Raw genomic sequence first — 26,959 nt, forward strand, 5'->3', positions numbered from 1 at the left:
GGGAAGGGTTTTCTCAGGGAGGGAACAGCTTGGACAAAACCTCGGACATCTGGAATGGCATGAGTGGCCTCCCTGGGGTCTGAGTTGTTTCATGGGCTATGAGGGGTCCCCTGACAGTGTCCCGAAGCCTGGGACGCCCAGGGCTCTCTAGCAGCGGAACGATAACTGTTTTCCTCCACCCTCTGTAGTTTCTTGGGTTGAGTTTGTAGTGGGGACACAAAGCCAGGGCTTTGGAGGCAAAACTGAAGGACGCATGAGCAGAAAAAAAGTCCCGCTCTTCTCAGATCTACACAGAGTCCTGCAGAGGCACCGATGGCTCTGGGTGGACAGGAAGCCTGCCATTCCTCCTCCACTAGAGAATGGCTTCTGTGTGCACCACAACAAAAAGGCTTTTCTGCCAAGTGGAGGAGAGGAAGCAGCCAGGCTGGCTCAGTCCAATCCCAGCCTGAAAGGAGGCTCTGTCCTAGGCCCTGGAATCTTGGATGCATAGAATGAAGAAGGCTGGGGGTGGGTGGGTGTCCCATCCCTGTCTCATTCTTCATCAGCGCCAGGTGGGAAAGGAATGAGAGGGATTTTCCAAATATGTCTGCCTACATCTGATGTTGGCATGGTGACTTCCTAGCTGTGTGGTCTTGGCCAAGTCACTTCTCCTGAGACCCACTTTCTTCCTGAATAAAATTTGAGATGGAGCATGCTGGCTGGCCAGGATCATAAGCGATCACACTCAGACACGTCCAGTCCCAGGCTCCTGCCATCCTCTCTTCTTCAGAGCATGCTACTCCTCTGCAGCCTTAACTTTGGGTCAGGGGTGAGCCCTGGGCTCCTGAGTCTGCAGCTCCAAGTGTCACAGACAAGTAAAGACTGGAAACACTCAGTGGAGGATTATAGTGACTCATGTATCTTCTTGATGTCTTATTTTTATAAAAAATAATTGAGAATTAGTAAAATGTTAAAGGTATGCTGAGGGAATGAGGGGGGGGAGGGAGTCCCTGATTCCTTGGGCTGTAGCAGAGTAGAGATGGGTGGCTGACCAACCAGTTTATTGAGCCAAGGCCTCTGTCAAGTCTTTCCTGTGGCCTTGATGTAAGGAGGAGCAAAAAAGGGCTACAAGAACAGGGCCTTACTCATCTCTGAACCCCACACAACCTTCCACCGGCCCAGTTACCTCTAGGTTTCTGATCATCCCAAGAACACAAGCAGAGGTAGCCCAGGCTGGGGATTCTATACAGGAAAGCCAAGATGGCTCCCTCCCAGATCCCCCCACCCCCAGCTGTGTGAGTCCTCTCTGGTGAGAAGCTAGATGAGCCGGAAGCTCTGGGCTTTGAGGGCCATCCCTTCCAATTCTTCTCAGCCCATTGCTACACAAAGAGGGGAAGGGGCAGGCCAGGAATGGGGGTGGGGGATCTGGATAGGGAGTGTCGTTAAGGGACCTTGCTGATGACTAGGCTGCCCAGCCTGCTGGGTGATAGAAGGGAGGCTCTGACTTGGCCTAGGACTGAGTGTGGACACAGGACTTCAGATGGGCCCCAGTTCTCCAGCCACAGCCAGGCCCATAGCACCCCAGTTCCTGGAATCTTGGGGCCTGTGGTGGGCTTTTCCACCCCTGCAAAGACAAGGCGGCAGGCCCTACTGGGTTTCTTTCTCCGAACACTGAAAGCAGATTCTGGAGGCAAAGTGGCCCTGTTATCCAACTCTCTCTAGGATCCGGGCTCGCTCTTGTTCAAGCCACTTCTCAAGCTGCCCAGTTCAGGTGGGAGGAGGACTGAGTGGCCTGGCTCCTTCCACCCCTCCTAGACATGGAGTAATTTGGGAAGCTGGGCTGTCCTCTCTTATCACCACCAAATCCCGAATAAACCCAGTTCTCAGCCTCAGCCCAGAAAGCCCAGCCAAACTCTAGGCTAGCTCCGCCTTTGCCTAGCAGGTAGGTCTTCCTTGCTCTATGCTACAGTCTGGGCATAAAAACACAGCCACACTCACCTGCTGTACATTTAATCAGTGCAGAATATTTACAGAACTCAATGATGGAGGTGGATGTCGCCCCCACCCCCGCTGGCTCTCAGGTTCTGCAGAGGGGGTGTCTGATGAGTGACCCTCCCCCACCTCTAGCGCTAGGCTATGAGACTCCAACACTAGGAGAGAGGTGGTGGCCCAAAGGATCCTGGGTGACAGCCCTTCACTGCTCAAGGCTTTAGGGAGGCAGAGGGGACAGAGCCAGCTGTACAGTACCATTTCCCATTTCCCTGCTGACTCCAAAACGAAAAGAGGAAGGGAGGCCCCTTTATACCCTTAGGACAGACCTCTGAGGCCACAGTAGATTCCTCTGGGGGTTCCACAGTCTCTGTGTGGGATAAGCTGCTGACCTGAGCCTAGTAGTGTCATAGAGGGATAGGGATCAGGAAGTGGGGAATCCCATAAGCCTGGTCTGTGATATCCTGGGCATCCATACCATCAGGCACTGTCTCGGGATTTCTGGTACCCTAGTCTGTGTGCCTCCCAGCCCCATTTCTCCAAGGCTTGGGACAAGGGCAGCAGAAGCTGGAGGGTGGGGGAGTGCTCAGCCTCCTGAGACCTGTGGGTGTAATGAAAGAGAATGTGGGCAGCCTAAGGAAGTAGAAGCCAGTCACCAGCACTAGGGAGGGGAGCTCGGCAGGCTCCCTTTGGTCCTTGGTGAGACAGGTTCAGGGCCCCTTCCGAGAGGAAAGAAGCTGCAGACCCAGGGGCAAGAGGGTGCTGCTGGATGGGAAGGATGGGGAGGGCTTTCTCAGGCTTCTAGGCTCTCAGAAGCAGCCTAAGAAGGAACCCAGCCCCCAGGTAATCAGGGTGGCCCTTGGGCCCTCTGTTCTTCCTAAGGCAAATTCAGGAGGGTAGAGCCCTAGCTGGGCTCCTTCAAGGCAAACACAGCTCTTGTCATGGGAGGAGAGAGGTTCAGGCTGAGGAGAGCCAGAGCTGAAGAAGCTTCCCAGCCCCCTGCCACCTTCCGGAGACTCTGTCCCTTAGTCCCTGTGTGGGGCGGTCCACTCAGAACTCTCAGCATCTCTTGGCCCCAGTGAGGAAAGCAGAAACAAATTCCGAGAGAAGGTGCCAGACACCCGGGCATAAGGAGCATCTGGAAACCACAGGCCTGCCCCCTGTGGACCTGAGCACTGGGTGCTGCGGGCGGGATGCGATCACACCCACTCCTGCAGCGAGCGCTTGCAGTAGAGCAGCATGCGGGGCGCACCCTTGCGCTGCATCTGCACCAGGGCGAAGGCCAGGCCCAGGATGCCGAGCAACAACAGCAAGGGGACCAGCACCACCACCACATTCACTGTCCGAACCACCTCCTCCATCTGCACTACCACGCGGCTGCCCTCATCCTTGTCTCCCACATCCTCTTCCTTGCTGTCACCATCCGCCTCAGGCTCCGCACCCCCGTTGGGGTTGAAGGGTGGACGAGCCACATCTGGCCATCGTGGTCGGGGCTCCACATGCTCCTGGCAGCCCATGAAGTCCCGCAGGATGGATTTGGGGTGGCCGGGTTCCATCCGCAGGCGCTCATTGTTGAATTTCCAGTATTTGGTGCCCTTGTAGAAGTAGGTATAGGCTATAGGAACAGACAGGCCAGAATGGTTTCAGGCTGGGGAAGGTGCATAACTTGGTGGTAGAGTGCTTGGGGCGTATATTAAGTGGTCCTGGGTCTCCTAGCACCAAAACCAAACCAGAGCACAAACAAAAGCATACTCTTTTCCTCCTGGCGGTGGTGGCGTACGCCTTCACGAAGAATCAATAAAAAGTTAAAAACAATAAATAAATACACGCCTAAATAAATACAAATGAGATGTGAAGTATGCTTTTGTTAAATGGTCCAAAAATTCTAAATCGGAACCTGATGTAGTGGCACACGCCTTTAATCCCAGCGCTCGGGAGGCAGAGGCAGGTGGATCTCTGTGAGTTCGAGGCCAGCCTGATCTATAGAGTGAGTTCCAGAACAGCCAAGGCTATGTCTTAGAAAAACAAAGAAACAAACAAACACCTCCTTTTTTTCCCACTGCTTGCCTGAGTCTTCTCAAATCTGCTACCCTACGGTGGCTTGGTGGGTTTGGGTCCCCAGCTTCCTGGCCACACTGACAGACACAGAAGGGGCCCTCAGGGTCGGGTGTCAAGGATCCCTGCTGCTTATCCCAGGACTGGCTTTATTCCCAACCATAAGAGCCAGCATGGCTGTGTGGCCTTGGGCCTTCATGGACCTTGGACAGAACCCAGTACTGCCCTGGATCAGTTCTCTGTCCTGGGGCACCTTGCAAGCACCCCACCGCCACCAGGAAGGGTCATTGGAGCACAGTGAGCTCAGAGCGGCTGCAGTGGCATGTCCACAGCCAGAATCAGCTGATGAGCCCGGGCACTGGCAAAGCTGGCAGGTCTGCCCTAAACATGAGAGTCCCAGATAAAGAAACAGACACACAGAGGCCCTGCTGGGGGGCTAAAGGAGTCACAATTCCTGTTGCTCAGTTACAATGACAGATACTAGGCTTCTTTCACAGGTCGGCGAGTGCCGCCCTGAGAGGGCCCAACACTCTGAACCAGGCCCACTGCCCTAAAGAATTGCCAGCTTCAGCTCTGGACACAAACAGACACGGGAGGCACCTGGACAGGAGCCTCTCTAGCTGTGGGGACTGGAGGTCCGCCAAAAAAGGACAGCAATGATGCAGGGAGGGCAGGATGTCACAGCTAGGTCCCCTTTCCATGCCATCACAATGCCACAGGACCTTGGACGAGCCCTGTGCCCTGTGTGTGCTGGGTCCTCTGGGAGGGGCTGGCCTGGTACCTGCATCGTTGCTGAGGAAGGCTCCTTTGGGAGAGTTGGGGATTCCCTGCCAGACACTGATGGGCTTGGGGTAGCCAGGGTCTCCATGCTGTGTCTCCTCGTTGAAGCGCCAGTACCTGTGACCAGAAGTCTATGAACCCAGAAGCCCCTGCTTGGGCCTCGGGCCTTTCCCCCACAGGCCCTCTTCCGGGCAGGTCTGAACATGAGAGGGCCTGGCTGAGCTCCCTCCTTTGCGGGAAGGGGCGCAGCAAACTGCTTACCTGTCTGCTTGAAAGAAGAAGGTGTGACCTGTGGGCTCCCACCAGATGGCCGTGTCGATGCGGTCATAGGGGATGTCTGTACCGTAGCTGCTCAGTGGCTGGGGGTAGCCGGGCTCCAGATTCGCTTCTCGGAAAAGCCAGTAGCGGTTACCTGCACGGGGAGCAGTGAGCTGTGTGATCAGGGGCCTGGGTTGGGGAAAGACGTGGCAGAAGAAATGCTTTTCTTCTGAGTCCGCAATCCATTCATACCATCACTGCCCAGCTCCACACATGTATACACAGGACCACACGTACTCAGAATGATACTCAGATGCGCACCTATGCCGGGTACTCATGGAAACCTGTGAGATACTCACTTCTCTGTGTACAGGTCAGCCGCTACCACCCAGCCCCACTCACACACTCCACACGGCCCTGCATTCCACAGGACACCTCCTCTAGGCCTGCGAGCTGTGTCCCTGGGGACTTCCCATGTCACTGTGAACCCAGTCCTGGATTAGAGTCCCTGCCTGTGGGGCAGGAAAGACAGCTGATCGATCAGGGGTACTGCCCTCCAAAGCTTTTCTCCCTGCAGATAGACAGCAGAGATCCTGGCTAACTGGGCTCAGGGACCTGTTCTTAAAAAGGACAGCTTGCTCTTATAGGGATTCATGCTCAGGAGAACGAGAGGCCAAGGTGGGAGCAGTGAGTTGGGGTTCCTAAACTGCAGAAGATGGACAGGGATACACCCCTCAATCCAGGTAGCCCCGGCCTCCAGGGTCTCGGCCTGCCTAACCCCCCAGCCTCTGTGTACCTCGCCACTCACACTTTGCTGCCTCCAGGTGTTGAGCGAGCCCACAGTGGGGATTGGAGAAGCAGGACTCTCTTCTCTCCTAGATGCTGCGGAGCCAGTAGGGCATGAAGGCTGCCCCAGTCCCTCTCACACCATCCTGGCTTACCTTTGAAAAAGACAAAATGTCCATCCTGGCGCTCGTAGGCAGCACTGATGTTCCCGGGCAGACCACGCCAGAAGTGGCCAATTGGCATGGGATAGTTGTCCAGAACACGGTTGTGCCGGACTCGCCAGAACCATCGGCCCTATGGAAGAGGATGGTATCAATGGCAGCATGTGCAAGGTACCTTGGGCTTGGGATGGGAGCTGTGCTTATGACTACTCCTGCCCAGGTCAGGGATGATCTGTCAGAGGTCATGGAGGCCCTGAGGAGCCAGGCAGTACCTGGAGACCCAAAGCAGCTCCAAGGAGGGAGCTCCGGGCTGAGGAGCAGGAACCTGACTGCTGTGTGACCCTTGACAAGTCCCTTGTTTTCTTCCTGGTCTAGGGTCTGGTAGGAACCCAGAAGCTGGTTAGCAAGGAAGGAGCCAGGCAAGGCTCTGGATAGGCTTAAAGAGGCAGTGGGAGGGGCAGGGCCAGGCTCTGGGTTGGCTGGAGGACGGCACTAGGAGGGTGGGGCCAGACCTTGAACACAAACATCTCTCCACGGAGCACAGCCACTGTGTCGAAGTTGCCATCGCAGATGTTGGGGCCATACTGGTCAGGCCTCTCTGTGGCTCGGGGCTGGGGTGGGGGCCCTGGCTTGGGGGGCCTCTCTGGCTTCCCACCTGGATGTGGTGGCTGGGGAGGCCGAGGTGGCTGGTGGTCTGGCCGTCCTGGCCGCCGGGGCCTCACAGTGGGGAGAGGCCGGGTGGGCTGTGGCTTACCATCTGGGGAGCCTACAGAGAGGTGGGGGATGGGGGAGGCAAGAAGTGACAGGGCAGATGAAGAACACAGCCTGGATGCCAGGCTCCTCTACACAAAATGCTGGAGTCCTGAGCCTCCCAGCACAGAGAGACCCTAGCAGGCGGCCCCTCCAGGGATAGGTCCTGTCTATCCGAAGTAGCCCCCTCCCTCTACACCATCATCATTCTTGGGGGATGGCTGGGTCTCCTCCACACAACCCTTTTCTTAACCTCTCTGCCGGACTACCTCTGCTTTGCCTGAGGACGCTCCCCTACAGCACAGCAGTAGGCGGTGCTGGCATACTCAGTGGGGGCTTAGGAAGTAAGGTGCTAGCAGGGTCAGCATGGCCCTGGCTTCTGTGACTTGAACTCTATCCTGATGCACAACTCATTACTGAGCTGCTGGTGATGGAGGAAGGGACAACTGTCAGGAACCACCTGAGGAGGGCTCAGCATGAACACGGAGACACAGGCCTTGACCAGAAGAGCTGGCCGTGGGGAGACCTGGCCACTGCAGATTTGCTAGGGAGAGTCTGGGCTTGGTAGGCAGAAATCTCAAATCTACTGGGAAGTGTGTGGAGTGATAGGGACAGACTCAAGGTCCTGAGGCCTTAGAATACCCTGAGTCTAGTAGGAATAGAAGATGGAAGGAAGATAGGTTGGGTCATCTGCATCCAGCCTGGAGCCACAGTGTGGGCTCTGGGCAAGTGACTGGGCCCAGTTTTCTTGTCTATAGAATTGGGGCAGAGTAGTGCCATCTCACAGGGCCAACTGGTCACAGCCTACTCACCATAGAGCTGCTGGATACCCCGAAGGTCATCCTCGGGCAGCTGGAAGTTGTCAGTGTCCATCCACTGATAGAATGGTGCCATGATGGCGCTGGGGTTGCTCGAGTGCTCCAGCCCCAGGGCATGACCCAGCTCATGCACGGCCACCAGAAAGAGGCTGATTCCTGTGGTGGGGGCACGCACAGTCAGTCCTGTTCATCCTAGGCCCTCCGGGCTGCCGTGGACCCTACCCTTGCTTCTCTTGTGGGTGTCGCTGAGCTTCTCTGACTTCTGGCTTTTAATTTCCCCATGTAAAAAATGGGCCCAACCTACTCTTCTCTTCCCACCTTCCCTTGGTGGGACAACAGATTGAGATTTAAGTACAGGGCTCCAGAGACATAAATAGGGGATGTTCTCTCCTCCTGAGCCTGAAGCTACTGAGTTGGAGGGGCTAGTCAAGCTTGGACTACTCCCACCCTGGCCAGCTGTCCTCACCATGCAGGTCAGTGCTGGAGAAGGTCCAGGGCTCATCTGCGTCGAAATGGGTGTCCCCACCCATACCAGGGCCAGGGAAATAAGCGTGGGCCAGAAAGCCACCCACGCCATCAAACGGTGAACTGTCGCCATGGAAGCGGGAGGCAAAGAGTACCATGATGTCAGCCTCCTCTCGCCTTCGTAGCCGAATGTCATCATAGGGCACTTCCTGGAAGACCAGGGGCGTGACCTGCTCCCACACTTGGAAAGCCCTGCGCACCGCCTCCATTGAATTGTACCAGCCCAGCTTTTCCGTGTAGTTCTGGATGCTGCAGGTGGGCGGGGAGATGAGAAATGGACAGGGGGCTGTGGGACACTGTTCACTGCTGCCTCCTTCCCCAGAGCACGTAAAGCCACCACACTATCCACTGCTGGAGATGAATTACAACCTGTCACACCCAGTAATTCATTAAAACCCCGACCCTAAGTTTTCATGGTCCAAGACAAGCAGATTTGAATTTAAAAAGACAGTAAGGCCCGGTGTTGTCACATGCCTTTAATCCCAGCACTCAGGAGGCAGAGGAAAGTGGACCTCTCTAAATTCAAGGCCAACTTGGTCTACAGAATGAGTTCTAGGACAGCCAAGCCTACACAGTGAGACCCTGTCTTGAAAAAAAAAACAAAACCAAAAAAAAAAAATAAAATAAAGAAAGAAAAGAAACCCAACAAGGAGCTGGGCGTTATGGACATACCTGTAATCCCACCTCTTGGGAGGCAGAGGCAGGAGGATTGACAGTATAAGATTAGCTTCAGCCACACCTGGGTATATTACAAGAGGACCTGACCTTGTCTTGGTAAACAAATGCCCCTAAACTCCAAATCCCAATCCAAAAGGTAGTAAAAATACTAAGTAAATGAAAGTGCAGGTGCTTTGTGGCCCTGGGATGGGGTAGCTAAGGTCTGGGACATAGGCCAAGCAGCTCTGCCAATCTGCATGTTGACCCCAGGCCCAGGCACGCCCTAACGTGAGCTGAGTGACCTTGGACATTTGACTGTAGACAGTTTCAGTTTCTTTATTTGAAAGGCAGCAGGAGGGGGAGGGAGTAGTCCTTTCTTTGTGGGGCCCTCGAGAGGAGTGGGTGAAATACTACACGAATATTCAGCCCAGAACAGCAATCTCAGCCTTCATTTGTGCTGCGACCCTTCAGTACAGCTGCTCAAGAAGCGACTCCCCGACCAGAAAATCATCATTGTTACTTCATAACTGTAATCTTGCTACCGCTATGAATAGTAATCTAAATAGCTGATATGTTGCCCTAGAGGGGTCGCAACCCGCAGGTTGAAAAACCACTGGCCTAGAGCCTGCCCGAGCAGAGGAACTCACCCTCCCTGTGGATTTGGATTAGACTTAGCAACTGGTGCAGACGGAATGCCATAAACTGTAAACGGGCGTCTGACTGGGTGGACCACGAATTTACTCTAGGATCCTGAGTGAAAGCAGGACCCTCGACTCCCACGCCTACTGGCCATACTGACTCAAGAGCTCCTCCGGCCACAGCAGGCCAGTCTAGTCTGCAGCCAGCTGGGGCCAGGAAAGGACGCTCAGCACGGCTAGCCAGACCTCTTCTGGTAAGCTTGTGGGAAAGAAAGTCCCTCTGAGAGGGGTAAGGTAGCTCCCTTTCGAAGCTGGACCCGTACCTGAAGGTTAGGTGGTAACTGTTCCACGTCTTTCCTGTCAGGGTGTAACGTTTCCGCCGACGCAGGTTGGCTTTCACCCGTACTCCAAACTGATCGGGTACCCCACAGCGGGGCCGCTTCATCCACCTGGACCACAGATATGGAGGCGTCAGCTTCGGGTCATCTCTTCCAGGTGGTCCATCTCCTTCCAACCCCCTCTTGCTTCCCAGTTCTCCCTCACAGGGATGTACTGGAGGTAGGAGACTGTTTGGCTTCCACAATAGTGTGTAAAGAGATTGTACTTTCAGCAATGACTCAAATGTGTGCTCCTTCTCCTGAGTGTAACCCAAGCATGGGATGAGTGCTCTTGAGGCCTCCTGTCCCAGGTATTGTGTTCCCCAATGTATTTGTAGCTCCTATCGAGTAGAGCAAGGCCGAGCTAGGTTGTCCCATCCAGGGCTCTTTACCGAAATTTCCCGTTCCCATGCCTGTAGCAGACATCACTAATCAAACATAATGCTCTTTCTGCCAAAGCTGGATTACATCTACCTCGTCTCTCTTTTTTTTATTTATCTACTTTTTATGTACGTGTGCCCGCATGAACTTCTGTGCCCTGCATACACACAGGTGTTTCTTGAGGCCCTCTCAGAACCCCTGGATCTGAGTTACACGTGGTTGTGAGCTGAACCCAGGTCCTCTGCACAAGCAGTCATCCATCTTAACTCTCCAGCCCCTGTCTTATCTCTCTTAACATAAGGCCTTCAGGAAGCCATGCTAAACAATAAGCATTAGCCTGATGACCAAATCGTTTGCAGTTCCTCATCCTGGCCACTCTCCTCTGAAAACTCCAAATACCAAAGGCTCCTCTGAGCAGGCTGGAGGGCAGGAGGCGGATAGGGTCCCGGAGGGGTCGGATGGGGGGACTCACGCCTTTGTCTCTTCATCGAGCACACCGGTGACAGGGATCCCGTAGAAGCGCTGCATCTCGGCAAGGGCAGAGGCCAGGATCTGGGCAGAGCGCATGGTAGACATGTGCCGGCTAGGCTGTGGCAGGTAGCCATAGAGCCGCAGCCAGTTCTGCGAGGAAGCCAAATCAGGTCTACTCAGTGGCTGCTCAGGACCCCCCCCCCAAGACCTCCAAACTTCGAGGGAAATCCAGTTCTTCCAGGGCCTCTGAACCCCTCACCACGAAACCCCACCTCAGATCTCCAGCCTCATTCCTGCTGCCCGGCACCATCTTGCCTGGGTGGGACTCTTCTGCCCCAGGCAGGCTGCTGGGGACCCTTAAGTATTCAGAATCTCTCTTTTTAAGTTCTTAACTCTAGTCCTCTGCAAGAGCAGCAAATGTTCTTAACTGCCGGGCCATCTCTCTAAGCCCACTTTTTTGAGGGGGATGTTTGACAGGGTTTCTCTGTGTAGCCTTAGAACTTGTACATCATGCTAGCCTCAAACTCAGAGATCCACCTGCCCTCTGCCTCCCCAATGCTGTTTGATTAAAGGTGTGTGCCACCACAGCCAGCCCAAACCCTTCTTTTTTTTTTTTTTCTAGATGGGGTTTCTCTGTGTAGCCCTGGCTGTCCTTGAATTCAGAGATCTGCCTGCCTCTGCCTCCTCTGGAGTGCTAGGATTAAAGGCGTGTGCCACCACCACTCAGACAACCTTTTAAATTATTATTATTATTATTATTATTATTATTTTAGTTGTGTGTGTGCTCCCAGGTTCTCGTGGAGTCCAGAAGAGGGTGTTGGATTTCCTGGAGATGGAATTATAGGTAATCGTGAGCCATGTGACATGGTGCTGGAGCTGAGCTTAGAAGTCCTCTGCAAGAGCAGTACACGCTCCTAAATGCTAAGCCCTCTCTCCAGCACCATGTTTAAAATGGATTGTATTCATTCTTTGAAGAATTCTTACCTTTCCCCAATGCTTTTTAAACATATCTCCATTCGTGTTGGAATTTTGACCAGCTTGATCTTACACAGGTCATCACACTCGCTATGAGCCACTCCTTGTCTGAAAGTCACTTCACAACTCCTCCTCCTCTCCATCAGCTCTTGATTCTTTCTTCCCACCCTTCCACTGATCCCTGATCTGTTAATATAGATGATTCATCCACAGCTGAACACTCAGTTACGTACACTTGGCACTTTGACCAGTTATGAGTCTCTGCATTAACCATTACACACTGTGCAAAGAGGCTTCTCCGACTGAAATTATGACCAACACAACGCTATGGGTTTAAATGTAAATATTTAGAAGGCAGTCCAACAGCATGACTAGTTAACATGAGGACACTAGGTTCAGCCCTATAAATTTCTGGATCATGAGCCTTCTCTCTCTTCTCTTTCCAATTATTTTTATTTCATGTGTATGAGTGTTTGTCTGCATATATGTATGTGTACCACATGAGTGCCTGTGCCCACAAAGGTTAAAAGTGAATGTCAGAGTCCCTAGAACTGGAGATACAGATAGTTGTGAGTTATCTGAACCAGGTCCTCTGCAAGAACAGCAAGTACTTCTAATCACACACACACACACTTTTTCCTTTCTTCCTTTCTTTTTTGAGACAAGGTCTCTCTGTGCAGCTCTGGCTGTCCTGGAACTTGCTATGTAAACCAGGTTGTCCCCAGACTCGTAAAATGAAACTGCCTCTGTCTCTAGAGAGCTGGGATTAAAGGAGGCTGCAACCGTGCCTGGCTTTATTTGTCTATGTGTGGACAAACAAACCACGGTACCATGTGAAGATCAGAGGAGGTGGGTTTTCTCCTTCTACCACACAGGTCCCAGGAATCAAACTCCACTCACCAGGCCTGATGGCAAGCACCTTTACCCGCTGAGCCATCTCATTGGTTCAGAATTTCCTGAGGGCTTAACAGGTGGGAAAGCCAGCAGGTCCTAAAGCCTCTGCAGGAGTGGGAGGAGGCAGACAGGATCCCGCAGTGGGCCCTCCCCAGGAGGATGTGACAAGGGCCTAAAGCCTAGTGCCTGCTCTGCCATGAATTGTTTATTTTGAAACAGGGTTTCTAGTCAGGCTAGCCTTCAACTTGCTATGTAAGCAAGGATTACTTTGAATTCTTCAATGTCTTGCATCACTTCCCAAGATTACAGGTGTGCACAGCCATGCCTGGTTTCATGCAGTGCCGGGACTCTATCTCAGGGCCTCATGCATGCTAGGCAACTATCCCATCAACAGGTCTACACCTTCAGCTCCTACTGTCTGCACTGGATGTTTCCTCATCTGCAAAATGAAGGCCAATGTGCTCTTCTAGGGTGCCTCAGTGAGTGACGAGTGCTGGGATGAAACACCATTAAAGGGACCAGTATTCAGCACAAGACACCCAAAGGGACAAAGGGGCAGAGAATAAGACGCTAAGGCAGGAGACAGAGGATGAAGGAGAAGGGGAAGGGTGTTTGTCTTGGAGGGTCAGAGGACTGCCTCTGGATAGAGACGAGACAGATGTGGCCCACAGGTAAATGGCAACTTATGGTAGAAGGGGAAACCCGTGTTAGGATAAAGAGTTTAATTTTAATTGGGGATGTTAAGTAGGTGAGCCAAAGGGGGCTTTTGATTGCTGGACTTCAACGCATTGATGGCTGGATCTTGGTGGTCAGCCTCAGCAGGAGGAAGAGGTCAAATAAGGGAATAGACCTCGGTGGCTAGTTTGGGGAATGTAAACTACTGGTTTTTTTTAGCAAGGCAGGAACATAGAGAGAAGGGCGAAGCCTGCCAGAGCCATGCGCCATGCGCCATGCGCCATGCTGAGGCTGGCTGGAGTCCCTTCAACCATGACTGAAGCAGCCTGGGGAGGAAAGGGTTTATTTGGCTTATACTTCCATATCACTGTTCATCACTGAAGGAAGTCAGAGCAGGAGCTCAAACAGGGCAGGAACCTGGAGGCAGGAGCTGATGCGGAGGCCATGGAGAAGCACTGTTTCCTGGCTTGTTCAGCCTGCATTCTTATAGGACCGGGGACCACCAGCCCAGGGTGGCAGCACCAGCCCAGGGTGGCAGCACCAGCCCAGGGTGGCAGCATCCACCATGGCTGGCTCCTCCCGTTAATTACAAAAATCCCCTAAAGCCAGATCTCATGGAGGGATTTTCTCAAGCGAGGTTTCCTCCTTTCAGATGACTCTAGCTTGGGCCAAGGAAAACTAGGGTAAGATATGAGCGGCACAGCCCGAGGAAAAGCTCTCAGTACAAAAAGAGTGTGCTCAGTTCCCTTCTAGAACTTGCCAGGCAAATCCCATCCATCCACCTGACCATCTAGCCACCCACCCATCATCCGCTCTGCCAGATGTCCCTGCACATGCTGACTGTGCCAGAGAGCAAGCCAGTAGGGAGCTGTGGGAGACATGGCTGTCTAGAGCTTATAGGCTCCCGGGAGGCCCTGACTTGGAGGAGGGCTTCACGGTTCTCAACTCCGAGAATGCACCAGCAAATCTGAAGCAGCAACTCTGATGAATGATTCTGAGAAATGCCAAGAAAGACCAGCTGTCTCATGCCCTCAAGGTGGTGAGGGGATGGTACCCAGACAGAAGCAAGGAAGCAGGGGCCTTCCTCGTCCTTCCCACATTTAATTAGCCACCTGGAAAACCTACTTTCTAGAGTATTTTAGAAGGGGAAGGCTATACGCCGAGGTGCCCAAAGGCAAGCGGGGCATGGCAGATGCTTTGGACTGACACATGTTGTCCCACATGGCCCAGGGCATCAGTGCCCAAGCTGATGGGCAGAGAGCTCTGCCCAGCCAAGTCCCAGCTTGGCTGGCAGTGCAGCTCTACTCAGGGGCCCCAGGGTCTTGGAGGGTGGTAGAGCAGCAAGCAGAGCTGAGAACCAAGTGTCAGCTCTGTACAGAGTAGAGCCAAGCCTATTAAAAAATAAAATAAAATAAAGGAGGGGGGCAGGGCTGGATTAGGGCCTGTTTCATCGGTGAGGTTCTACAAGGATCAACTGGCAAAGTGCACTGGGAATGTTATGGTTGATAAGAGATCAGGGCTCTGGATGGCTACTCTGTGCCAATAGGGTTGAGGGGTCCAGGCTTCTGGTAAGACTGGTCAGGGGAGAGCAGGCCCTAGGGCAGCTTCGAGAGGAGGGAGCCTCCATCATTTCCCTACTGACTCTCTTCACCCCTCTGACCACATGATAATACCGCTCAGTTCTTCCCAAACCTCCTCCAAAGTTCCTGAGGCGGGACCACTTCCCTTCTGGACAGTTTTCCCGAAGCCTCATGGAGAGGTCCAATGGGCAAGGCCACTAGGCCAATAGCAAAAGCCATGGGGCTGAGGTATGTATGGCGGTAGAGCAGAGGGGCGGGGCCGGGAGGAGTGGCTGAAGACAGATGAGGGCACCTTTATACCACCTATTTGCATAAGGTAAAAATATCTTCAGTGCAAGCAATCAGAGTCCCAGAGGGGCTGATTAGCCTGTCTGCAGAGCTAATAAGAGGGGCATGCTGGGGACAGAGGCTCAGGAGGGGCCCCTGGGCAGGGAGGGGAGGGGGGTGCTGGCTTGTATGCAGCAAAGGGCTCCAGAGATCTGCAGAGATCTGGCAGGAGAGCTGCTTCATCCCAGAGCCTGCTTGGGGGAGGGGGTGGGGCAGCTGCCAGACAGGTCCCAAGGGAGCCTAGTGAGCCTCCTTCTCGTAGTTAAAAGCTTTTAAGTCCCCAGGAAGCAGAGTTTCCATCTCCCCCATCAGCCACTGCTGGGGTGAAGGTGGCTGGTGACACCCCTTGGGCGGGGACTGATGAACAGAAGTGCAGCCTCCAGCCTGAGGGAAAGCCAAAGGCCGGCCTGCCTCTGGCCAACATGTGCTCAGGGTGGCTGAACACCAAGTGTCCACAAATCTGCCAAGTGGCCGCAGACACCACCTTGGAGCTTCTTCCCTTCCTAGTGTGGGGAGTAAGTGCCCATCACCCAGCACAGTACTGACTATGACAAGTTCCAGAGGCTAGCCACACTAGCTAAGAGCTAGCCTAGTGGGAGGAGAGCTCAGGCACACCTTGTCCCTTAGTGGTGCATGAGGCAGCCTTACAGTGACAGGCAGCTCAAGCCCTGAGCCCCAGGTAACTAAGGTACTCTGGCTGCTTCAAGACAGTGGGAACAGTACCCAAGGTCCCAACGAGAGAAGGCACTGTTTCTGTTGATGGTGTCTGTCCCTCCTATTCCTTTGTTATCTAGAGGTTCACGTGTGAGCCGAGCAGGTGAAGCTGTGCTTCTCTAATGGGGAAACCGAGGCATGGAGGTCAGCACTGGGCATAGGAAGGGAAGGGTCCTAGCCCAAAGCTTTGTACTCTTTCCATGAGGGCCACTGTCCAATGACAGAGTAGGAGGGCTCTGAAGAGGCCACTGGGCCATGAGGTCTCTCCCATCTTTAGGGCAGGATGTGTATGTGGGGTGTTTCTGAGACTCTAGAGTCAAGGCTGTCCTGGCCATTGCTTTGAGTTTCAGCCTCCATCCTGTAAGTATTTATTGATCTGCAGGTTAACTGGCTTGTCCCAAGCAGGAAGACAAGGGACAGTAGGTCACAAGAGAAATTCCTGATCCTCAGTAGAGACAGTAAACATAACACCTGAGAACCTGCTGTGAGCCACTTACTGTGAGCTCACAACCACTCCTGAAAGATAAACATCCATCTACTCTCATTGTTCTGGGAGCAAGGTTCAGAGGCAGGGAGCTGTCTCCTCAGAGTCATGCAGCTGATTTGGGATAGACTGGGTACAGGAGGTGTCTGTACTGTTCCCAGCTCCTTAGCCTCATATGCTGGGCCCTGGCACTGTGCAAGGCACCAATCCTTCCCACACCCAACCTCTCTGCCTGAGTCTGGGCACTGAGCCAGGCTGCCTGCCCTCCTCCAGGCCTGTAGGGAGGGCTCATCTGAGAAGGAGGCCCCAGATCCTAGAACAATGCTGTTCCTAGTGGAGACGGGAAAGGGGACTGGGGCCAGAGCCATTCTGTACCAACAGCCATTGCTCCTAGGGGCTTACAAAAGGGGACTGGCCAGTAGCACAGCAGCCCTTCCCCCAAGGCCTTATCAGGCTCCAGGTGATAAGGATAATTCCAAGGGTTCTGTTTTTTCTCTCACCTCAATGCCCTCTGTAACCTGAGCAGCCCCAGGTGTGTTCTGCCCAGCCAGGTACAAAGGGAAGCTTGTCAGGGCCATCAGAGATGGAGCAGCCCCCAGACCTTCCAAGATCTTGTGAGGTTCCCCCTCTCCCCAACTCTGCCTCTGAGAATTCTTGGGGACAAAGCAGGGTTCTGCTCTGCCATACCAGAAGGAACAGAAGCTGAACGGTTAGTTCTGGGATGGAGACCCCACAACAGTCTCCTGCAAGACTTCTGTACTAGCAAGATGCATCCAGGCTCTGGGAAGTGCTGGGGTGGTAGTTTCCGAAGCCACCAAAGCCAGCTACCTCCCTGTGGCAGAGTCACAGATTCACCTAGCAGGTACCCCTGCAAGAGACAGGGTGCTCAGCTGCCGTAGGCAGCTCATGCCATCTTTGCCAGCAAGGATCCATTAGAAGGCTCCCCCAAAGCTGAGTAGAAACTAGCTACTGGTTGCCTGTCCCTATTAAAGGCCTGTGAGAAATGGACTGCGGCTAAGACAAGTCCGAACTTTGGTTTCCATCTCTGTAAAATGGGGTCATGCTGAACAGGGACACGAGCTTGAATGACTGGACAGGAGATCAGTGAAGGAAGAGGGAACCAACTGGGCATGGCGGTGCACGCCTTCAATCCCAGAACTCGGAAGCAGAGGTAGGTGATCTCTGTGAGTCTGAGGCCAGCCTGGTCTACAGAGTAAGTTCCTGGCTATCTGGGCTACATAGAGGGACCCTATCACAAACAAACAAGGGACTGACTAGACTATTCAATTCTTGTTGCCTGAAACTCCCAGGGGGTAGCACAGTCTGTTTAAACAGTTCTAGGACACGTGCATTTGGGGCCAAATCTACTTCTCACTATGAACTTGAGATCCTTCTGCCTCAGATTTCCAAATCCTGGGAATGTAAGCATGTGCTGTTATACCTAGACCATCACAAATCTTAAAAAAAAAAAAAAATTTTTTTTTTTTTTTTGCGTGTGTTTTGTGCATGTGAACATGAGTCCAGTGTTCTTGGAGGCCAAAGCCCTTAGAGGTAGGTAGTTGTGAGGTCCTGATGTGGATGCTGGGAACTGAACTCTGGGTGCTCTACAGAACACTCTTACACTCTCTGAGCCATCACCTCTCTGACTCTCTAGGCCCAGGAGTGTCCCTACCCCGGTACTGGAGATTGATTGATCACAGAGCCTAGAACACCCTAGGCGAGTGCTCTACCTCTTGAGCTCCATCCCAGTTTGTTTTTTTTTAACTTTTTATTTTGAAACATGCTCTCAGCTGGTTGTGGCAGCACACACATGTAATCCCAGCACTCAGGAAAGCAGAGGCAGGAGAATCGCTCTGAGTTCGAGGCCAGCATGGTCTAAAAGCGAGTCCTGGACAGCCAGGACTACATAAAGAGAGAGAGAGAGAGAGAGAGAGAGAAGGAAAGAAGAAAGGGTCTCATGAAGTTGCCTAGGCTGGCAATAGGCAGCCCTTAAACTTGGAATCCTCCTGCTTCAGCCTCCCAAGGATCTGAGATTGCAGGCCAGTACCAGCAAGCGCCTCTTCGTTATGGGTCTTCAGGAAAGTTGTGGATGATGATGTCTCTGGGGGACTTCCAGCCAGGGAAGCAGGAAAAAGGCAGCCGCCCAAGCTGCCCCCACAAGCCTTAACCTGGAGGGGAAAACAAATGGGTCCTTTGGCCTGTGGGCGGGGAGGGGTGGAGCGGAAGACGCCTTTGTTTGCCAGGGTTTTCAAGGTTGGCTGGAGACCAGGCCTTGAGTATCACCTGGACCTTCCCTGGTAAGTGATGGCTCTTAGATCGGGCTGTCTAGGGCAGGGTGTGGGTGGGAGTGTCAGGAAACAGGTCAGCTTTGGTAGAACCCCTGAAAAAACCTTCCCTTCTGGATCAGTCTCCTACTAGCAGAACATGGAAACTCACCAGGGGTGATACCTTGTAATTTGACCTTTTAGCCAAGCTGAGGCTCCAAGAGAGAAGGTGCTGGGTTCAAACTCCAGTTCTACAGTCCCCCGGCTATGTAACCTGAGGTACCTTCTCTCACCTAGAAGAATTAAGTTTCCTCCTCCAAATGCAAAGAGTTAAAAGAAGAAATGTGAAAATGCTTCTAGAATGTTCCTGGACAGAATCGGTGTAAGGAAAGTACTGAAATAACACGTGAAGCCCTTGGGCTGGCTGAGCATAGCATTCACAGCACTGCCTACAAACAGAATAAAATTTCCCATAACTCTTATCAAGCAGTTACTGTGACTATTCCCATCTTATGAGCAGGAAAACCACAGTTCAGACAGGTTCAACAACGAATGCCATTCATTTTATCAAGGGCTGTGATGCTAAGTGCCAGACTCGGAGCAGGAGTCCTCACGTCTCCATAGTGAACCCCACATCTGTGGGTCAGTCAGAGAGCTGATCCAGATCCTGCTCTCCAGGCTGCGTAGCTTTGGGGGCTCAGCCATCAGTGGCTATGGAACATGGGACATCTCCAAAGCTGCTTATGGCTGCTACCTGGCTCCTCATCTGCCTATGCCAACTTCTTCTGACAGCAGAGGAGGGCAAGCCAGGTCTTCTCTTTACTTCCTCCTGTCTCTTTGAGGCATACGGGACTCAGGGGGAGGTACCCCTTGTGTCCCTTGGCAGACCCAAGTCTGCTGACACACCTGCCTGGGGCTGTATATCCTGACACTTGCCTCAGAGGGCCTAGCCGCATGATTGCTAGTCCCTAGGCATTCTCAGAACCTTTGGGGAACAGTGCTCAGGAATTCTAATTCTCAATGTTAGGATTTTGGCACAAAACCTGCTTCTGGGTTGCCTAGCAACTTATGATGTCATCATGTGTCGCCAGCCAGGTGGCCACACCTGGAAGGCGTGGTTACCTTGCCCCTTAAAGGGACAACCCAACATGTAGTCTCTCTCTCTCTTGGCCTCTCTTGGTCCCTCTTGCTCCTGGCCTCTTGGCCTTTTCCACTTTCTCTATCAGGATGCCCCCTTCTCTCCCTCCCCTTCCCTTCCCCTCCATATGTCCTGCTCTCTCTTCTCTCCCTCTCTTCATATCCACCTAATAAACCTCTTCATATAAAACCTGTTGTAGCCATCATGATTTAATTCATTCCCATCACTCAAGCTCTCCAGGGAGCTCTTCCAGCCAGAAGGTGTTCCTGGGAATGCTCAGCTATCCCCGGGGTCTGGATCTCCCAGGATCCTCTTTGCAAGGAAGAGGTACCCAAGCAGAGTGTCCCCAAACCCTCTTCTGATTCATAGAACACTGTACCCAAGTAGAAATGACCAAGGGTTCTGTTGCGCTAATTTTAAACTCTTATTTACTTGGGGCTCCTTAAAGCCTCTCCCTTCCAACTCCCCAACCCTAGGTAGGAGAGAGAAGGATAATGGGGAGAGGGGCCACAGCCTCCTTTACTTCTCCAAGCTGTTTAGGGTCAATGGGTTCTTTGGGGCTATACTAATGTCTGTCAATAGCAAACAGTCTCCTTCAAGCCACTACACTGAAACATTTCTTTCTGTCTGTCTGCTCCAAGTCGCCACAATGTCTGTCTCTGGTCTCTCCAAACTGCTACACAGCACGCTTGTCTTCTGGGTTCTCATATTTATTTATATCCCTCAGAGTCCTAGACCACGCCCCTCCTGGTGCTGCACTCGGCAGGCCTTTACCAGCTGGCAAAGACCATGCCTCACAGGAGGCAATTATCAACTGTGGACAAACTAAAGCCCAAACAAAAAATCCCACATTTGGGATTAAAACAAAAACATATTTACATAACATAACTGCGTTTTTAAAGAAACCAAGGTTCTGTTCCTGCCTTGGTGTCCACCTAAGTCTTGGGGTGACACTGAGGATGCCATCTTTGAACCCCCAGGCAGGAGCCAAATAAATTCCCAGCAGGGTAACAATGGCAAGGACTCCCTGGATCCAGCCACAAAAGGGGCACAAAGGGATAGCCAGAACTAAGTGTGTGGCAGAAAAGGCCTTTCCACACCCACAGCATGCCATTTTGAATTGGCATGAGTAACTTGAATCTAAAGGTTACTGGGCTTTTGGAGAAAAGCTTTAGGGGAGAGGGTATGGACATGTGAGGATTCCTGGCCACACCCAGGGGTGTCTTAGAGAAGTCTCCTTCCTCCTTGGGCTTTGGCAATAGGAAGTATGTGTGTCCAGGGGTCACAGTGGGCAGGCCAGACCCAGATGCAGCTCCAGTAAAGACAGACCCAGGAGAGGTCAACGATGGGTGGGCCAAGGGACACCCCAAATACAGGGACATGTTATGGGCTGATGTGAAAGATGGCCCACATCCAGTCCCAGTTCTCAGCGGTGCCCATCACACCAGTGTCCCGTGTCCCTTGTGTAGTCTGTTTGTCCCTGCCCCCCAAGAATGTGTGGAGACATAGTCTTGCAGTCATCTCTGCTATGAGCCTAACACGAAACCCCTTTTCCTTTAGGGAAGACATGCAATCTGTACAGTACAGTTTCTGTTCTGTAGTTGAGAAGGAAAATATTAATATGAGCGGACCTACAGGGACCATCATTGGCATCAAGAGAAGATGGGCACACAGACAGGGACTCCGGTCAGATCTAAAGATCAAAAGGCCAGGCAGTGGTGGTGCTCACCTTTAATCCCAGCACTTGGAGGCAGTGGCAGGCATGTCTCTCTAAGTTTGAGGCCAGCTTGATCTCCAGAATGAGTTCCATGACAGCCAGGGCTACATCAAGAAACACTGTCTCAACAAACAAACAAAGGGAACACTCTAGTTGACCCAGCCTCCTTTTGCTCCTCTTCCTTAGTGGTCGGATGTGGGCAGGAAGACTCGTGATGCTATAAAGGGAGGGTAGGACTGTCCGGTTTTGGTGCTGGTATCACCACACCTGTGAACTCTGGCAGCCTGAGTCACTTCCACAGGATGGGCCGACGGTGCTAAGTTGCGGGAAGGGTCCGCAGGAGGAAGTTTGTCTAGTAACGGGCAGTGGCACTAGCGTTGCCAGGTAGTGTAGCCACAGAGCAAGACTAGAACCTAATGGGACAGCAAGCTGGCAGCTCATCCAGGTGGGGTGCTCCAGGGGAGAAAATGGGAGAGGCTAGGGCAGAGTAGTTCTGGAGTAACTTTTTCAAGGAAGGAAGGCTACTGGGTGCTGGCTGGAGGCGAGTGGCAGCTTCTAGCACAGGCCAGTTTCTGGTTCCTTAGTCTAGCGAATTCCCATGGCTGTCACCTGGGAGGCGGGTGCTGGCCTTGGCTCAGTTACCAAGGTACTCATAAGCTATGAGCTGACCAGGTCTGGAGCTGTGGACTCCCTCAGGTGAGAACCAGGGTCTTTATCAAAGGAACAGGGACCTAGACACTGGAAAATCATGGCTTGCTATGTGTGCCCTAGCTCCTGAATAATGACACAGAGACCTATTAATTTTATTAAAAGCTTCAGGCACCATAGCTGGGCAGATACTGAGCTATTCTAACCCATCTATGCTGGCCTGGCCTACTTCCCAGTCACATGGCCCATTACCTGCCATCTTAGTCTCACTCTGGCATCTGCTTCTTCACCAGTTCCGGACGGCAACTCCTGCCTCTCCCTGGTTCCCACCTAAGACCCTCCCACTGGGATCAGAAGGCCCGCCTTAACCCTCCTGCCCAGCTATTGGCTGTTCAGCTCTTTATTGACCAATCAGTAGGTGATGGAGAACAGAGTTTGCAGCCTACCAAGACAGAAGATGCTTTACAATAATGACAATGCCAAAGTCCAGACTGCAACCCAATTTCCGGGTACAGAAACCAGCATTTGAAAACGATGCATCCTTCAACCGGACACTACAAATTAAGGCGGGCCTAGACTGAACAGATGGGCTGGTCACCAAAGCCTAGGGACTCTTTGGGCCCAATTATGGCCAGTCCTGAGGGGTCTTCCAGAACAGCCTGCGTGCAGAAAGACATCCATCCATCCACCTACTGTGGATTCCAACACGAAACATTTCAGAGTCCTCTCCAGCCACAACACAATTGTGTTTCAAGAGTCAGTGCTAGCCAGGGCGGGAGTTGTGGGCTGTGGGCACTAACAGCTGTCCTTCCTTAATTGGAGGAATCAGGCCCCACTGCCCAGCTCCTGGCCATCCACGAAGCTCATTCACAATGCACAACCACCAAACTCCAGGTTGGCCTGTGTAGCCACAAACCCGGGCAATCTGGGACTTCAAATTTTTTTGGCCTCTTCTTCAGTGGCAGTATCTTGGTGACTGGCAAACATTTCCTAGCAGCTTCACTATACACCTCTGTCCTTAGGCTGTGGATTGGGTTGGGGCAGATTTGGTCCCCTCAACTCTCTGACCTGATGAGGGAAGAGGACAAAGGGGGTGGAGGATTGGCTTGAGGTGTAGCTGGTCCCCCAAACTTTTTATTAAAGTAGGATGGGGAAAGGGCAGACTTCTACTGGGAAAATCTTTCACACAGACTAGAAAAGTGAGTAAGTCTTCTGGGCTGGGATGGCAGTATAGGCTGTCTGCAAATACGAACTGTTCTCTCAGGCCGTCGCTCTAGGCAGCCCAAGGGCACCGAGGCCCCAAGCCTACAGGGTAGATACAGCGCCTGACTCGCGCTCTCTCCAGACTCCATACCTAGTCTTCCTTTTTCCAAGGGCTGAGATGAACGATCGAAGGCGCCCTGGGGTGACTGAGCTATCGATGGGGGATGCACTGGAGCGGGAGGTACCGGCTGGGACTCTGTGCCTGGAGACCGCGCCTGGTCACTCTCTGGACCAATCCCGAGAGCGGCCAGCATATGGACGTCAGCCCGGCTTCCAGAGAAAAGAGGCGTGGAGTCTAACCCTGTTTCACCCAGGCCTGGGCGTAAGGGCGCTGGTGGGAAAAGTGTTTCAGGAGAGAGGGTCTGTCCTAAAGAACCCACCCTGGCGTGGGAAAACCTCAGCGCAAGAAAGTCGCCAAAGCACCTATGCAATCGGTCATCTGCCTGGGAGATTCACACCCATCCCCCAACCACCCTGGCCGGCCCGGCAACGCACGATGTCACCCAAAGGAGTGTCAGCCAAGGAGCGAGCGCTGCGGGGCTCTTGCTCCGCCTGAGTTCTCACTACCCGCAGCACCCCACCCCCTCCTTACTCTCAAAGCCCACAGTGCGCGGATCCGGCTCTCGAGGAATCCCTGCGGGCGAAAAGCCTGGAGGCCAGGGCTGGGGGCTGCGGAGGCGGCTGCAGGGACTCAAGCTAGAGAGGGTCGTTGCCCAGAGCGGCTTCAGGGTGCAGAGCGGCTGCGAGCCCTGTGCTCCCAGGGCTCTGGGAAGAGGCGCGCTGCAGAGCTCCAGCCAGGGAGTGGCAGCCCTGCCAGTCCCGCTTTCTTCCCAAGCTCTCCAATCCGGATCAGCCTTCACCCCCAAGGCCCCGTGCGTCTCTCCAACCTGCAGGCCCCCGCTGCGGGCGTGGTTCGCACCACGTCCCTCCAGGTCCTTACCTCAGCGGCGTACACTTCGGCGTCCTCAGACGCTGCGTCGCGGCCCAGACAGTCCAGAAGCACCAGTAGTAGCAGCGGGAGCAGCCAAGCTCGGCCGCTGGGGCAGCCGCCAGTGCAGCACGGCCGTCCGGGCGCGCTCTGGTCGCTGCCCATGCTCTTTGGCCGCCAGCCGGGTCCGGAGCGCTGCAAGCGGGGCTGGCTCGCTGGATGGCGCCGGGTCCTCGCACGCGGCTGGGAAACTTGCGATTCTCCCCGGCTCCCCGCCCCCTGGGCGGCGGACCTCGGGCTCCCGGTGCCGCTCAGGTCCCCTCTGCGATTTTCCAAACCCGAGGAGAAGAGGGTAGGGCAGGTCGGGGTTCGCGGGGACTCGCCCGCGGGAGAAGGGGGCCGGCCGAGCTGCACGCCGCAGACTCTCGCAGCCTCGGCGTGCTGCGCCCTGGCCCCGACCCCCCGAGAGCAAGCACAACTCCGGAGCCTTTGTCTGGCTCAGCGCTCCGGCCGCCCGGTCCCGCGGCGCCCCCTGCGCGCCCTGCTCTCTCTGTCCATGCCCAGGGCCCCCCGCGCTGCCCAGAGCGCGCGCCTCCCGCCGGCGACTCCACTTGTCGCCGCGCCCAATCGGGCCCGGATCCCCAGGCAGTCCCGGGAGGAGCGCAGGGAACCGGCCCGAGAGAACGACGTGCCCGCCAGCGAGCCAGCCAGCCAGCCAGCCAGCTAGCCAGCCAGCGCCCCGCGTCCCCGGCGAGTTTGGCTCCACAGCCCTACTCCCAGTGCGCGGCGGGAGCCGCCGCTCTTAAAGGGCCAGTGTCTCCCCGTGCGCAAAGCCTGGCGGAGGCTGGGGGCGGTACTTAACCCGAGGCTTCTCGGCAGCAGGTGCCAGCTGTGTTGCCCCGGCAGGTGGGTGACTCTGACGGCAGCAAACCTCCCCTTGCCTGCTTAGCTCCCACCTCCGTTTCTGGGGAGCAGACGTGACCCCGTAACTCGCACCTCTGGCGAGGGAGGGCGCAAGGAAGGCGTGGTCTCCCTTCGATGGCAGCTTGTGGATTCCCGGGCAGCCACCCGGAGGGAGGAGGTAAGGAGGTGCCTACAGAGGTGGTCCGGAAGAGGGCCTGAAGTCCTGCTTTAAACTTTAAAAAGTGACACTAAGACTCCGAAACAAAGGAGTGGAAGGGGCCAGTAACGTTGCTCAGCGGGTAAAGTCAGTGGTCACCGTTGAGTTGGTCAAGCGTGGCGGCTAGACTTCGATCCCCAGGACCCATTTGGTGGACAGATAAAACCCGCGCCACTGTGGCGCGCATTCGAGCACACACAGGCGCGCGCGCACGCACACAAATGTAATTTTAAAAACAAACCCCAGAGTGTCTTCAGCGCTTTAGCAAATTTCCTCAGTAGAAAAGGCCTAGGGAGCCCCTGGGACGCTTCGAGTGCAGGGTGCGACCGAGAACGCAGGCTACCGAGGCTCGGAGTGTGCATCCCCACTTCCCTGCCGGGTGGGTGTGAGAAAATTACTGGATTTTTCTGAGTCTCCAAATTGGGAAGCGGATTCTGGTTCCTAGTATGCACCCTTTCCTTCCTCCCCACCCCCCAAACAAAGGCTGCTCCATTTGGTCTCTGTTTTGGGAAAGTCGGTGTATGGATGAGACCCATCAGAACGCTGGCTGGAATGGCAAACCTTCCAGTAAAGCTTGGGCTAGACTTTTAACTTTTACCCAGGCGTGGACACGGAAGGGGGTCGAAGGTCAGCGGAAACTTGGTCCAGGCCAAGGTCAGCCCTAGTGTAGTGAACTGGTGGAGCTGGGGTGCCACTTGACGGCCACAGGAGCCAGGGCAGAGGGAGAGAACCTCATCACCTCCCCCACAGACCAGGGAAATGGGAATTTACCTTCCCTTTCAGAGCAGGCTCTCTGGGTGCTCCCCCCTCCCTCCCGCCGGCTCCCATCTCTCAGAAATAGGGGACCTGGCAAAGGACCTTAGGAATGGCTGGCTTGTACCCATCCACCGTGTGAAGGAAGGTAAAACATGCCTGGTGCCTGGCCTAACATCTCAGGAAAGAAGATTGGGTCTTGAAGAATAGGTAGAGGCATTCTCTCCCCTTTCCGCTGGTGGACCTCCCCGTGGGGTCCCTCACCTGGGAAACCGGTTTCTGAATTCTCTAACTTGAAACTTGATTTTGAAAAATGTCCAATGGGTGCACCACAGCCTCGGTTCAGGTGTATTGCAAGAATTTGCAAATTTTACCCCCAACTATTTTTATACAAACAAACAAACAAACAAACAAACACTGAGTTTATGGGGTTACCTAGCAGTAAATACAACTCAGGTAGGTGGACGAGGTTTGAGAGATCAGTTGCTTTGGTGGATACTTCTGGCTCTAGGATAATAGATCCTTCCTTCCTTCCTTCCTTCCTTCCTTCCTTCCTTCCTTCCTTCCTTCCTTCCTTCCTTCTGCTTTCTTTCTGTAGGCTGGCCTTGAACTCACAGATCTGAATCCTACATGCCTCTTTCTCCCATGTGCTGGGGATTAAAGGTATGCACCACCACGCCCAGCTGTAGAAATGGAGTCTAGTGTGAGGGGTTTTACAGAAAACTCTGGGTTTGAAGCCAGGTCTCTGGGTTCCTGCCCTGGGTCGACGTTACTGGAATTTGTTTCCTACCTAGGTTTACTTTCTTATTTGTAAAAGGAGGGTTCTGATTCAGCTCACAGATGAGTGAGTTCTC

General features: G+C 53.8%; 1 protein-coding gene across 1 annotated transcript; it reads right to left on the minus strand.

Annotated features, from left to right (window-relative positions):
• Window positions 1–1,973: 1,973 nt before the first annotated feature.
• On the minus strand, window positions 1,974–24,452 carry Mmp15 (matrix metallopeptidase 15). Its single transcript, XM_021641580.2, has 10 exons — window positions 24,245–24,452; window positions 10,627–10,775; window positions 9,720–9,845; window positions 8,043–8,350; window positions 7,571–7,732; window positions 6,521–6,774; window positions 6,003–6,141; window positions 5,065–5,215; window positions 4,805–4,920; window positions 1,974–3,583 (listed from the first exon to the last, which is right to left on the minus strand). Exons 1-10 carry the CDS (start codon window positions 24,395–24,397, stop codon window positions 3,168–3,170), a joined length of 1,974 nt encoding a protein of 657 aa, XP_021497255.1. The 5' UTR covers window positions 24,398–24,452; the 3' UTR covers window positions 1,974–3,167.
• Between the last annotated feature and the right edge of the window lie 2,507 nt (window positions 24,453–26,959).

This window comes from Meriones unguiculatus, chromosome 10 (assembly GCF_030254825.1).
Source record: "Meriones unguiculatus strain TT.TT164.6M chromosome 10, Bangor_MerUng_6.1, whole genome shotgun sequence".
Lineage (NCBI taxonomy): Eukaryota > Metazoa > Chordata > Mammalia > Rodentia > Muridae > Meriones > Meriones unguiculatus.